The following is a 15,189-nucleotide window of genomic DNA, read 5'->3' on the forward strand; positions in this document are numbered from 1 at the left end:
TGTTCATGTCAGTCCAGACTCACCTATGCCAATGACCACGTGAAAGAGGTTATTGTCCTATATACAGAACAAAAGAGTACTTCTTAAGCCTTCCTCCCCTTGGCACCAGTGGCCTTAAAGATAAAACTTCATGTGTTTTCCTGAGACTTATTGTCTCTTTCCTTACCCTAGTCTTTGATTTTCTTTCAATTAAAAATTTGGAAAAATTTTTTAAAATAAGAGAATACAGTAATAAATCCAGACAGTTATTTAATAGAGACCGTATCTAAGTATGTAGGATTCCCAGGTACTCTTGAATACATTTGTCTGATATTTCAACTATTATAGAATGTCAAAGTTATAAGGAACAATAGACACTATTTTATCCAGGTCTTGTTTTATCAGTGGAGAACCTGGGAAGTTTGGCAATTCATACATGATCACACAATAAGATAGATAGTAGCAGTGTTGGCAATAGAATCTGGGTATTTAGACTCCCGAGTCCAGAGTTCTTTCTATTCTCTATATTTTGTAGAATGCCTTTTCTTGTTAATAATATGCATATCCACAAATAATGAAAAATAAACCTCTTTCTAGCAACTATTTTCTTCTAAGTGTATATTCGAAGATCCCTAGCATAGGTACTGTGACATTTTAGTAACACAGTAGTGAATATGGCTGTGTGAAAAGGAGAGTCCATATGATTGTGTTTTTGTTACAGACATATAGCCATGAAGTCTACTTTGACAGAGACTTAGTGCTACACATAGAGCAGAAACCCAACAGAGTCTTCAGCTGCTATGTTTACCAGATGGTATGTAACACTGCAGAAGAAGAAGAAACCATAAACAGAAGCTGTTAAAAAGAGTGAGATAATTGTAACCTAAGAGACTTTTAGCCAAACACCCCAGCAGCTGTGTCCAATCCATTTTATTATCTGCATGGCACATTCTCCAATATTTTCCCAAAAAGTCTTGTGTTGACTTCAGATAACTATGACTTCTTTTTTAAACTCTTCCTATAAAAGATGGTGAGGACATCATTTTTTGTAAAGGTTTTTTAGAATACTGTTCCAAGAAGTTTAGTGTTTTGCAGCTTTGAGCTAGGTGGTAATGCAAATATAAAATGCTGGGAAAAGAAAAGGACAGGTTAATTCCAATTGTTGAGGAGTAAGTCATTGATGGGATGGGTCGTTGATGGGTTCTTAAAGGATGGTTTGGAATTTTGTTTTTTAAGGCTAGGAAAGACAGGGAGAGACAAAAGTAAACATGCAGCAAGAAACCACATACCCTCTATACCAAACTTTGCTTAAGGATGAGAAATGAGATGTGTTATGTGAGAACATTATTTTGAGCCCAAAATATGTCATCACAGGTTTTTAAAATCTTATACATGTATTTATATGTGTTTTGTATTTGTATATTGTATCAGGAATTGGTTCTAGTTCCCAAATTATCTTTTCTTCCTTGGTTTTGTTCTCCTGGCTTGATGTTCACATTGAATAGTTGGTTGTGTTTCTATATAGACTAATGTAAAAGATTCCAGGCAAACCTTAAGTGAAATTTTTTTCTGATATGCATCCTGTTTAGCTCTTAATGTATCTAAGGATGTTCTCATCTCACCATTCTATTCATTTAGTGAGTTTTCTGATCTTGTTTAGGCAATATTTTGATACTTATGCAGTGAGATAAAGGTACCCTTGCCTGCACTAGTTCTGTTTCCTGTAGAAGAATACATAAGGTCCCAGGAGGAGTTCTTACTAGCTTGGGAGTTGCCTGATTAACCAGAGAAAATTTTGGCCTACTTATGAAACAAGCATTATTTCTTCTTTGTTAGGAAAGATCTAAATATGATCCTTGAACTTTAATAATCATTCTTTAGAATGTTAAATAAAGGCAACCCAATTAAAGGGAGAGAATGTTTCTTTGTGCTTCCTGTTTGAGAAATTCAGTTGCTTCCATTTCGCATGTTCTGCACATTTCTCTGATTTAACCTCAAAAGAATAATTAGTAATAAAGGAAGGAAACAGCAGCAACAATCATTGCTGATTCAAGTTTAAAGTTAAAATATGGAATTTTTAGCTTGGATGATTTACATTAAAATCTTTCCATTTTTTCCTTCAGTTTTGGCTTGATGCCATGTTAAGAATGATGTGAATTCTTCCCAGTTCTGCCCTGGTGCTAGACATTGCCCCAAACTTTCAATTAGACACTAGCTAAATAGTCCTACTCAGTAAACTTACATCTTGAAAAATAAGACCAGTAAGAGGACAGGGAAAGTACTAAAGAAAGAAACCAATGTTGTGTGAGTTTCAAAGCAGATGCAAGGCTGTGTAAAAGTAGAATGTTCATTCTCCATTTCCAAGAGTGTTTCAGAATAGGATGTCTTAAGACTTCAATCATGTCAGAGATTTTTTTTTTTTTTAGGTGATTATTGAGTTTCTCCTTCTCCTTTTAAGTCATCACCTTCTTTTTATGAAATGATAGTAAGGAACTCATCTGCTCTGAAAGGCATTTGAGAAATATCTGAGACTCCTGGCTGCTTTTTTGCTGGGGGTAGAGGGTAGACTACTTCTCATCTATATATAACTTACCACTAAGAAACCCCCAACATGTCACCATTGCCTAAATCTAACTAGACCAGGGTCCAGAGGCCATCCAGGCCAGGCAGGAAATGTACCTCATGTGAAAGACAGTAAGGAGTTGTGGGCAGTGTAACAGGAGAGCGATGCTCCAACTAAAAGGAGGAGCTGCTACTGCTTAGTTTCAGCCAGTTGCAACAGTATGTGGGAATATAGGCTGCATGATTGTTAACAAGATAGGTGGTAAAAATATGCCAAAAGATACAGAAGATAGCAAAGAATGTGGGAAATTTGGATACCACATATAGCAAGAGACAATGAAGCATGCTTCCTAGCTCGCCAGAGTGTCACACAGCTGCTCATTCTGCCACCTGCCAGACATTAATGTCTTCCTGCCCTACATAAACCCCCTCTTTACCTATTTTAATTCGAGATGCTAGCTACGTGCCCACCTACTTAACAGGTACTAGTGACAGGTACAAAACATTATGGGTAACAATTCTGAGTGTTTAATGCAAGCCCAGGTGAAGCAGGGTAGCTTCTATCAGGTGCAGATGTTAAGCTGAAAAGAGGTACATTCTGCATTGCACTCCTGGATCTGAGTTTCTGTATTCTCAGAGCATCGATGCGGCAAGCTTATTGTTCCTTAATTTTTTACAATATTTATCACAACTCTGAGAGAAAACAAAACAAACCCTATCCTATTTACTATTTGTGCTCCCTAGTGAAGAGATATTGCTCTGTTTAGACAAATTAAGGCACTTCACATTCTTCCACCAATTGAAAGTTTTGTGTCTTACAGTTCTTTTTTTTTAATAATACATTTATTGAGTACTTTCTATCTACTAGTCACTGTGATACAGTATAAGTAAAATGGGTTGTCTTATTTAATATTCAAAATAACCACATTAAGTATGAACTGCCGTTATCTTCCCACTTTGTACAAATGAGGAAAGTGAGGCTTACAGAAGTTAACTGGCCCAGGGTCCCACAACTAATAAGTGCAGAGGTGGGAAGCAGAACCAGATTTGTTCAGCATAAACTTGTGCCCAATTTCCTCCAAAGCTCTCAAAAGGCAATGTGTGTTATTTTATCCCATATATAGCATACCAACAACTATAATACTGGGTATATAGGAAAATGCTTAATAATTGTTTTTTACTGATTATTCAATGTCTAAATTTTGAACAAATTTGGGTAAGATACAAGTCACACATAAATTGACAGAAAATGTAGTTCTTCATTCAGTGGTTAGCAGTCATTAAAAGGTACTTTCCCTTTGTGGTGATAATAAAATGAGTATTAGTAGTTAGTCTTCATATTATTTGGCTTCCTTATTAATAATTTTTATATTTTCTTCTCCTTCTTACCATGTTCACATGTATCATCCATCTTTTGGAATCCCAGGGAGCTAATTTCTGGTCCCTGTGTTGCTATCAAATCTGTATCTTGCAGAAAGAATAATTTATTTCAAACAAGGGACATACAATAGAAAGATAAGATCTACTTAAGTCTTTTTCCCATCATTTTATTATGAAAAATTTTCAAACATACAGTAAAGTTGAAATAATTTTATAGTAAATACTGAAATACTGACCACAGGGATTCTACATCTTACTCTACTTGTTTTGTTATTTTCCTATCCAGCATACTTTTTGATGGATTCCAAAATAAATTGCAGTTGCTGATACACTTCCCCCTAGTACTTCAGCTGCATATTATTAACTAAAGTTTAGTATTTATTTAGTTTTTAATTTTTTTGATTTAAGATTTACCTGCAATAAAATGCACAAATCTCAAGTATAAATTTACTGAGTTCTTGCAGACATATACACCTGTGTAACCCAAACCCTTTCCAAAATTTAGAACATTGCAGTCATCTTCAGAAAGTTTCCTAAATCCTTCTCCCAGTCTATCCCCTCCCCACCCCTCAGGTATAACTACTGTTCTCATTCTTTTATGTCAAAGGTTAAATTTACCTGTTCTAAAACTTCATATAAGTGAAATTATACAAAATGTAATGCTTCTTTCACTTAGCATAGTGTTTTTGAGATTTATTCATGTTGTTGCATGTGTCAGTGGTTCATTTCTTTTTATTGCTGAGTATTCTTTTGTATGACTATGTCACACAGTTTGTTTATCTTTCTGTTGATGGACACTGGGCTCTTTCTGCTTTTTTTTTACTGTTATGAATAAAGCTGCTATGAACATTCTTAGACAATTCTTTTGTGAACACATGTCTTTATTTCTCTTGGGTAAATATCTGGGGATGGAATTTTCAAGTCCTTGGGTAGGTGTATGTTTAGTTTAATAAGAAACTGCCAGTCCTTTTTCCCAAAGGATTATACAATTTTACATGCCTGCAACAATGTAGGAGACTTCCACTTGCTCCACACATTCTCCAACATTTGTGGTTGTTAGTCTTCTTTATCTTAGTATTTATGCTGGGTGTGTAATCATTTCTAGTTGATAACTCAGATTGTTTCTACTTGTGGTTAGCAACCCTCTTGTCAACTTGACCTCCTTCCTTCCCCAGGAACTGCTGAAAACATTCTTTGTGATAATAGTTAAGATACCCCAAAACTCAGCTTGAATTATTCTTTCTCAAACATGGGATACATTGCTTATCAAAGAACCCTGATTCCTTTAATGAAGATTATAGTTGGGAACAACCTGGGTTCTAAGGACGTGTGTTTCACATGACTACTGGAGCTGGACAAAATGGCACTGGAGAAGAGGTCACAGCAGTCATTGTAATAAAAGCAGAAAGGTGATTTTTTTCTTTAAAAGTTATGAGTTCATGTTTTCATAAACGTGATAACAGGTGAAATCAGGTGATTTTTTTTTCTAATATGAAAGCATATTAAACAAGCTGTATCTTTTTCTCACTAACTGTAGTATTCTAGGCTGGATATGTTGTGATAGCAAATTAGTATATTCAAATTTTAGAAGTGTACAAAATTTCAGAAGTATTTATTTATTTATGCTCTTTTTGACTCTCTATTCAAGTGTCTTAGAATTTGTGCCGAAGTTTGCAGGTTCAGTTCCTTTCCTCATTATAACCTGAGTCCTATATAAGGGTAAAGGTGGGAAGAAGGGGGACTCTCAGCCTCCTATATGGGCACATTAAAAAACACCATGCTCTGAACACTAGGCTCTCAGATAGAACCCACTGAGATTAACAGACAATAGCAAAGAAAGGTAGGATTGAGATCAGCAAAAGCCTGTAAGATTTGTCTGATACTCTCCTTTAACTCTTTGTTTTCATGGATACAAGTGTTATTCCTGATTAGAGACAACATTGAATTTGAGTTTCATAAAGAATTTTGGCTACACTTTTTTTTCTCAGAATAACCAACTTTGCAAAGGTGGTAAATCCAGTTAAAAGATGTCAGCAAATAAAATCAAATTATTACTTAGAATTATCAGAGATCTTTAAATTTTCTTTATAGACTTATTGAGGTATAATTGACGTGCAGTAAACTGCAGTTCTTTTTTTGAGACAGTCTCGCTGTGTCACCCAGGCTGGAGTGCAGTGGCGCAATCTCAGCTCATTCCAGCCTCTGCCTCCCGGATTCAAGAGATTCTCATGCCTCAGCCTCCCAAGTAGCTGGGACGACAGGTGTGCGCCGTCATGCCCAGCTAATTTTTCTATTTCTAGTAGAGATGGGGTTTCACCATGTTGGCCAAGCTAGTCTCAAACTCCTGAGCTCAAGTGATCCACCCACCTTGGCCTCCCAAAGTGCTGGGATTACAGGTGCCCAACCAAAATCTTCAGCCCTTAAAAAAAAAATTATATATATATATATGGAGAGAGAGAAAGTCTTACTATGTTATGTTGTCGAGGCTGTTCTCACACTCCTGGGCTCAAGCAGTTCTCCTTCCTCGGTCTCCCAAAGTGCTGAGATTACAGGCGTGAGCCACCACACCTGGCCAAAGGCACAAATATTAACAGACTCAAATTATCTTCTTCCCAGGACTTACAACCTTGAAGAAGCTCTGGGCATGTTGCCAGCCTCTCCCAATCTTATCTCAGTTCAGAAGGATCATATACTGAATAAAATTCTATCGAAAGTACTTCATATCTAATAAATTATGTCTAAAGTTAGTTAATACCTGCTCTGACCTAGTTAATGCCTTGAACCTATTTTAGTTCAATGTACTTTGAAACCTTGAATCACCATGGAAGTGATGAAACTTCTAGTTAACAAAATTCATAAAGATAACAGTCGGTGAAAGTGAAATTCATACTCAGTACACTCTACCTGCCCAGATAATATGCATCTATAAATTGACCTCTTAAGTGAAATTTTCAAAAGAGAATTACTTACCAATAATTTAGCAAATTTTTTTTGGCCGTATAGCATTTACGAGCAAATGCTCTGTAACAATAAATGTTTTATGGCTCAAGTATTTTTTATTTTCTCTTAAAAGGGTATGTGCTCAAGCAGACAGCCATTTTCGAATCCTATTCTAAACACCACTTGTGTTTTTGAAAAGCACAAGCTCCAAAGGCACAGCTTTTCAAGTTTTACCTGTTACAAGACTAGTTAAAGAAACAAGACTAGTTAAAGCATGTTAAAAGAATTGCACTTTAAAAGCCATTATAACACTTAATTTTCCTGTCTCTAATCTGTCTCCCTCTCTTTAAAGAGCAAAACCAGTGGGAATTAAAGGAATCCCCAATCCCTACCTCATCTAAAACCTCAGCTATTACACAATATCTGCTTGACGATGTGCTGAATCCAATGTAGACTTGAAGAGGTCCTTTGGCCTCACTGCCACACCTAATAGAACATCCCAAATGTCCCATTCTCAGAGTTTGTCTTGGTCTGCCCTACCAGCTGGAATCATGATCCAGTAGTTTCCTCTCAATTTCTGTAGAAAGTCTTGAGTGCCTCTGCCCCTCTGGAGTCAACATAGAATTTATTGTCCAAACCCAGACACTTTTGAAAGTGAAAGGAGATACCAATAATCATTATGTCTGGACAACAGGCACAAACCAAGGCTATTCTGAGCAAAAGGGAATATATGGTCACCCCAGCTAGAGCTAATAAAAGTAACCAGGAAATCGTAAATCTGCCCATTTACAGATTATTATTTCTTTTCATTCTGGTATGCCAGACTTCCCATAATCAGTCAAAGGGGTAATGGACATAGTCCATTGAAACAATTTTCCATTTTTATCTACAAATCATTTACAGTCTCTTCTGCCAGGGGTGGTCCTATTGCTGCCCTGGCATTCCAGGATCATATTTTCTCCTGCAGTGCTTCTATGTCTCCCTCAAATTAACCTAGGCTTTAAGGTCTGGGGTCTTTGTATTAGTCTCATTTCTGACACCAATTTGTATTGTCAAACAGGAAAGTGATATAAAGTAATACAAAAACACTAACAGGATGGGAAACATTTCTGTAATAGAAAAGTATATGAAATGTACAGAGATGATCCCAAAAATGACAGAACAACACAGCATGCTGGAGGCACAGGGTTTACAAATTCTCACTAGGTTATATAGCTGACGATGTTACCCGTTACGCAGAGTGATGTTCATCCAGGCATGAGCTACTCAATTTTGCTTCTGTTACAGGGAATTTTATACTTTCCTGGTTCTAGAGACTCTTTTAAGTGCCACCTGTTCACCAGGTACAACTAGTACAAAGCAATCTCAGCACATGCCTGTTTTTACTGTGAGACTATATAAGATGAAGTCTAATTTCCTGGTTTTTTTCTTGTTGATTTTTTTCAGACGGGGTCTCGCTCTGTCACCCAGGCTATAGTGCAGTGGCACGATCTTAGCTCACTGCAAGCTCCACCTCCCAGGTTCACACCATTCTCCTGCCTCAGCCTCCTGAGTAGCTGGGACTACAAGCGCCCGCGACCATGCCCAGCTAATTTTTTTTATTTTTACTAGAGACGGGTTTCACTGTGTTAGCCAGGATGGTCTTGATCTCCTGACCTTGTGATCCGCCCGCCTCGGTCTCCCAAAGTGCTGGGATTACAGGCGTGAGCCACCATGCCCGACCCTAATTTCCTAGATTTAATATCCCTTAGCAGGCCTAGACTTCCCCATACCTATCTGGAGTCCATTTATACGAGTCCAGTGTTGCCAGGTCTTGCAATTTTTTTAATGGTAGAAATCTTGATTTATGTTAAATGTTCAAATTTTTAAATGACAGCCCTTAATTAGAATATTAAAATATTGCACAAGCCAAACAAAATTAATCTGCAAGCTTCTCTCCAGCATACTCATGGGCTGTATACCTAGCAAGGGCCAAGTGTGTTTATTTCTAAACCTCTTTTTGCCAGTTATGTGTGTTACTATAATTATATATTTATGACTTTACCCATGAAATGTGATTAAAAATTTGCTTTTTATTTTAAAAAGATTGAGTACTTTGGAAAGACTCGCTAAAATTGGGTCACTAGAAATTGCTGTCAAATGCAGTGTGTTCAAAATAGTTGTAAAAGATTGAGAGATGTCTTAGCTTGGGTTCCCCCAAAAGGAGACCCTGAGGCAAAAGCTTATATGCTACCTCCTTGGTAAGGAGTGAAATCTCAGAGAGCAAAAATGGGGGGTAAGCAGAGTGAAGCAGACCTAGAAGGAAACCCATTATGAGGATGTGACATCAAGCTGGCCACCAATAAGTGCAATGAAATGCTTAATCTTGTGGTCACACCTCTGAGAAACCACATAAACCACACCTCCAAACAGTATGTGTGAGATGGGTTGGGAAGAATTTATGATTCCTCAGCTCTTATCTGCCACTCCTCAAAGATTCACCCCAGAACATAATCTCTCCTGAATTTTCAGATTGCCCAAGGCAGAATTCACCTTGACATCAGTGGACAGGCAGCAAGGAGGACTCAGAGCAACATGACGTACATGAAGTACTATTGGCTTGGCAGGTCTTGCCAGCTGGAAGTTCAGAGTCCACACAGAACAGTCTTGGTAACAGTGGCTGGAACAAGAGAATAGTGAGACCAAAAAGATTGGAATTAAAAAAGAGGTAAATGAAAAAAACTTGGATCCTGGACTCAGATTTCTTCATATATGTCTTTGAGTTCTGATCCACTGTAAGAATAACAGTTCTTGAGGCCAGGTGCAGTGGCTCACGCCTGCAACCCCAACACTTTGGGAGGCCAAGGTGGGAGGATCACGAGGTCAGGAATTTGAGATCAGCTGGGCCAACACAGTGAAACCCCATCTCTACTAAAAATACTAAAATTAGCTGGGCATGGTGGCACGTTCCTGTAGTCCCAGCTACCCAGGAGGCTGAGGCAGGAGAATCTCTTGAACTCGGGAGGTGGAGGTTGCAGTGAGCCAAGATCACACCACTGTACTCCAGCTTGGGCAACAGAGTGAAACTTCGTCTCAAAAAAAAAAAAGAAAAAGAAAAAAAGAAGACACAGAATATGTAACGTGAATGAGAGAAGGCCTCTGGCAGCACTGCAATCCACTGTCTCTCCCAATAGGGCATAACACGGGTGAGGAACGCCACAGATGCAGCTGGAATTGTGCTGAAAGAGCTCAAGAGGCAAAGTTCTTTGAATGTTTTTCACCTCCTGGTGGCCATGGATGGAATCAATGCTCTTTGGTGAAGGATCGCTCTGAAAAGAGAAGATAAGTGCCCAATTGCCCCAGAGGAATTAGCACTTGTTTCACAACCTGAGGAAAATGATGAAAAACGACTGGCATGGAGGTGCCATTGTGTTGACTTTGAGCCAGACTGGGTCTCTCTTTAAGCCCCGGAAAGGGTATCTGCTCAAGGAGTTGCTGGGAAAGGATGAATTTGATGCCCTGGATCCCTTTATTCCCATCCTGGTTTCCAGCTATAAGCCAAAGGAATTCAAAAGTTGTATTCAGTATTATCTGGAAAACAATTGGCTTCAACATGAGAAAGCTCATACAGAAGAAGGGAAAAAGGAGCTGCTGTTCTTAAGTAACGCTAACCCCTTGCTGCTGGAGCGGCACTGTGCCTACCTCTAAGCCACAATCACAATATGCGAGGAAGACAATGGACATTTGCTTTAGGCTGGACCCAATGAGATGAGGAAGTCCCGCAGTACACAGGAAGAGGAGCCAGGCCCTTGTACCTACGGGGGATTGGACAGGACTGCAGTTGGCGCTGGACCTGCATTAAAATGGGTTTCACTGTGAACACGTGACAAGATACTGCCTTGTTCCAGAAACTTATATCAGTTTATTGGATGTGGTTTTTCACATTGAAGATAAATATGGCTCTTTTCCTAAAAAATAAATTATCTTTCTAAAAAAAAAAAATTCTGCTGAGGCAAGCAGATCACAAGGTCAGGAGTTTGAGACCAGCCTGGCCAATATGGTGAAACCTTGTCTCCACTAAAAATACAAAAATTAGCCAGGCATGGTGGCGCGCCTGTAGTCCCAGCGACTCAGAAAGCTAAGGCAGGAGAATCGCTTGAACCTAGGAGGCAGTGAGCCAAGATCGCACCACTGCACTCCAGCCTGGGCAACAGAGCGAGATTCTATCTCAAAAAAAAATTTTAGGCCGGGCACGGTGGCTCACGCCTGTAATCCCAGCACTTTGGGAGGCCAAGGCAGGTGGATCACGGAATCAGGAGATCGAGACCATCCTGGCTAACATGGTGAAACCCCGTCTCTACTAAAAATACAAAAAATTAGCCGGGCGTGGTGGCGGCGCCTGTAGTCCCAGCTACTCGGGAGGCTGAGGCAGGAGAATGGCGTGAACCGGGGAGGCAGAGCTTGCAGTGAGCCGAGATCGCGCCACTGCACTCCAGCCTGGGCGACAGAGCGAGACTCCGTCTCAAAAAAAAAAAAAAAAAAAAAAAAAATTTTTAAAGGTGGGGCGCGGTGGCTCACGCCTGTAATCCCAGCACTTTGAGAGGCCGAGGCGGGTGGATCACAAGGTTAGGAGTTTAAGACCAGCCTGGCCAATATGGTGAAACCCCCGTCTCTACTAAAAAATTACAAAAATTAGCTGGGTGTGGTGGCAGGCGCTTATAGTCCCAGCTACTTAGGAGGCTGAGGCAAGAGAATCGCTTGAACCTGGGAGGTGGAGGTTGCAGTGAGCCCAGACTGAGCCACTGCACTCCAGCCTGAGCGACAGAGTGAGACTCTGCCTTACTGCTTTTTTATAATGTAATACCTTTATTGAGCTCTGATTCCTATACCATAAAATTCACCCTTTCAAAGTGTACAGTTCACGGAGGAAAGGGGGCTACTTGGAGTTGGCACAGGTTCTCTGCTCCTACCAGCTTCACCATGTAAAAGGTTTCCTTTAAGATCACTCTGACGTCCGACCTGCGGCTGCTGTACAAAGTACACAGTGTTTCTGAAAGTACACCTTTCACAGCAGTCTTAAAGATTGCAGCAGAATAATTTAAAGTTTCTGCTGCAACAAGTGCAATTACTGCCAGTGATGGAATATAAATAAATTCTGCACAGACTGCTGGAAATGTTTTTCTAAAACATGGTTCAGAACTACAAAGTATGCCTAGAGATTATATTGGAAGGTAATATCTGTTACTTGAAACATACAATTACTTTTCAGAATAAATATTGCTAATTTTTTTTTTAAAGTGTAGAATTCAGTGGTTTTTAGTATATTCACAAAGGTGTGCAACCATCATCACTATATAATTCCAGAACATTGTATAGCCCTAAAAGAAACCCTGTACACATTAGCAGTCACTCTCATGCCCCTCTCCCCACAACTTCTGGCAACCACTAATCTACTTTCTGTCTCCATGGATTTGCCTATTCTTGACATTTCACATAAATGAAATCACACAAAATGTGACCTGTTGTGTCTGGCTTCTGTCACTTAGCATAATGTTTTCAAAATGTCATCCATGCTATAGCACGTATCAGAATTTCATTTTTTTCTGTCCAAATGATATTCTACTTTATGAATCTATCACATTTTGTGTGTATCATATCCATCCATCTGTTGATGGATATTGGATAATTTTCATATTTTAGCTATTATCAGTAATGCTATTGTAGGCCAGGCGCAGTGGCTTATACCTGTAATCTCAGCACTTTGAGAGGCCAAGGCAGAAGGATCACTTGAGACTAGGAGTTCAAGACCAGACTGGACAATACAACAAGATGCTGTTTCTAAATAATAATACCACTGCTGTAAACATTTATATACAAGTTTGTGTGTAGACATATGTTTTCAATTCTCCTGGGTAAATACTTAGGAGTGAAATTAATGGCCATTTGGTAACTATGTTTAACTTTTTGAGCAACTGCCAAACTGTTATACCATTTTACATTCCCAGCAGCAAGGTATGAAAGTTTCAATTCCTCCATATCCTTGCCAACACTTGTTCTTTTCCATTTTTTGATTATAGCTATCGTAGTTGGTATGAAGTGGTATTTCATTATGATTTTGATTTGTATTTCCCTAATGGCTAAGGATTTTGAGCGTCTTCTCATGTGTTTATTGGCTATTTGTATAACTTCTTTGGAGAAATGTCTGTTCAAATCTGTGGCCAATTTTTAACGGGATGATCTTTTTGTTGTTGAGTTGTAAGAATTTTTTAATATACTCTGGATACAAACCTCTTATCAGATACGTAATTTGCAAGTATTTTCTCTCATTTTGTGGGTTGTCTTTTTCTCAGTGGTGTTCTTTGAAGCACAAAAAGTTTTAGTTTTGGTGAAGTCTGATTCATTTTTTTAATTTTGTTACTTATGTTTTTCATGTTATATTTAAGAAACAACTGTCTAAGTTCACAAAGACTTACTCCTATGTGTTCTTCTAAGAGGTTTCAGTTAGCTCTTACATTTACATTATTTTAATCTATAATCTTAGAACGAATGGAATTTAATGTTAACACTATTTACTTTCTTATTCCCTCCTTCTATTACACAGGAAACAAATGGTGTTTGATTCTAAATGTATTCACTAATACAAGGCTGGGGACTGCCCCATGAGGGGTGAGCATGAGGGCCATAAGAGATATTGCTGGGAGCCCACTTTGAAACAGGAATTGGTGACAGAAGCAAGCCCCAGCCACTGGCCTCACTTAGAGCTGGAGGAACAAGATTTTATCTACTCCTAAGAGGAAGTATGGGAGAAACACAAAGATACTGCCAACACACCAGTACAGGCTCACTGAGAGGGGCTATCTATTCTATCATCTTAAGTATATTTCCCCAATCTTCAGGTGGATATGGTTTTCATATGCTCCTACAGTAAGTGACTACACATTCTATGATACTATGAAATTAATACCTGTTATTTTATAAATGTTGACACTAATAGGTGACAGCAAAATAGTGACTATGTTATTAGCTTGTATGCGAGCAATTGTTAACCTTTTGTGCCTGTGAACCTATCAGAATTTCATCAATGTGCTGTGATAAATATTCGTTATTTTGAACTTAATAGACTACATACAAGTGTCTAAGTAGGCTTTTGAGTCATCACAGAGTAATAACCCCATCACAGAGTAGTAACTACTGTAGTCATAACTACATTACAAAATAATAACTGCTATATTTATACACAATGACCTGTGTGTCTATTTCATGACTTTGATCACTGAACTCAGTACATGCTCTATCAGCAAAAAAAAAAAAAAAAAGAAACAGCAGTCAATTGTGCTTTTAATTATGTAGGAATAAAATAAACAAAATGCATTTTGATAACTATTGATACCTGCTAGAAGACATGTATATTAGATAGGGAGATGTAGCTAGAAAGTAGAATTTCCACATCAAAGAATACTATGATTATATACAGATTGATGAAGCAAAACTATTTTCATCTGTGCTGATGTTACTTTAAAATTCTGTTGAATAAGAAATCCCATTTTTAGGTGTGTTCAGAAGTACATAGTCCCTGACAGTCATTCTGAGAATGTCATTTGGGTTATGGTATTGGAGTTAATGTGTTTAAATACCTAGAACATGTAATACTTGTCTTAGAAGTTTTGAGAAATATATTGGCGATTCAAAGTGAATCCACAGATTTATCAGGAAGGAGCAGAATTGGCACATAGTTCTTTTTAGCAGAACTGCCCAGACTCATGAAGGACTGTGAATGAACTACACTGCAGGATAGGGAAATGTCTTCATGCAGCAGCTATCCAAGATGTTCGAAGCAGCTAGAAATGCCCCACTTGGGACTGGACTGTTTCAGGATGTAACTGAGGACAGAAAACCTGGGATCACAGTTCGATGGAGCTTCTTGGCCTCATGATCAGCATCACAAAGGAAAGAACCTGGTTTGAAATGGTTTTTGACAGCGTCGTTCCTAAGTTGAGCTGTATCTCAGGAAAGAGGTCTAGAGCTCTTCAAAGAACCTGGACAGGCACAGTGGCTCACACCTGTAATCCCAGCAATGTGGGAGTCCGAGGCAGGTGGATCACTTGGGGTCAGGGAACCAACCTGGCCACAATGGTGAAACCCCATCTCTACTAAAAATACAAAAAAATTAGCCTGGCATGGTGGCACACACCTGTAATCCCAGCTACTCGGGAGGCTGAGGCAGAAGAATTGCTTGAACCTGGGAGGCAGAGGTTGCAGTGAGCCAAGATGGTGCCACTGCACTCCAGCCTGGGCAACAGAGTGAGACTCTGTCTCAAAAAAAACAAAGACCCAAGAATTACTGTGAAC

The 15,189-nt window shown here is 38.8% G+C and overlaps 1 protein-coding gene and 1 pseudogene across 8 annotated transcripts in view; both read left to right on the top strand.

Moving 5' to 3' along the window:
- Positions 1-14,160, top strand: part of DCAF17 (DDB1 and CUL4 associated factor 17) — a 60,234-nt gene extending 46,074 nt beyond the window's left edge. The window contains exons 14-16 of one of the 8 annotated variants that reach the window (XR_002516409.2): positions 701-793; positions 5,097-5,330; positions 13,442-14,160. Coding sequence is in view for 6 of the 8 variants with exons in the window: in XM_017946648.3 (XP_017802137.1) it covers positions 701-793; positions 9,373-9,537 (258 nt within the window). In the remaining 2 variants the exon portion in view is untranslated. Of the gene's footprint in view, positions 1-700; positions 4,780-5,096; positions 5,332-9,372; positions 9,753-13,441 lie in introns of those variants that run through there. The other 7 variants (XR_002516410.2, XM_017946648.3, XM_031651357.1 and 4 more) reach the window with 7 other exon arrangements.
- On the top strand, positions 11,821-12,312 carry LOC101023906 (annotated as a pseudogene).
- Positions 14,161-15,189: the final 1,029 nt, after the last annotated feature.

This window comes from Papio anubis, chromosome 10 (assembly GCF_008728515.1).
Source record: "Papio anubis isolate 15944 chromosome 10, Panubis1.0, whole genome shotgun sequence".
NCBI classification, from domain to species: domain Eukaryota; kingdom Metazoa; phylum Chordata; class Mammalia; order Primates; family Cercopithecidae; genus Papio; species Papio anubis.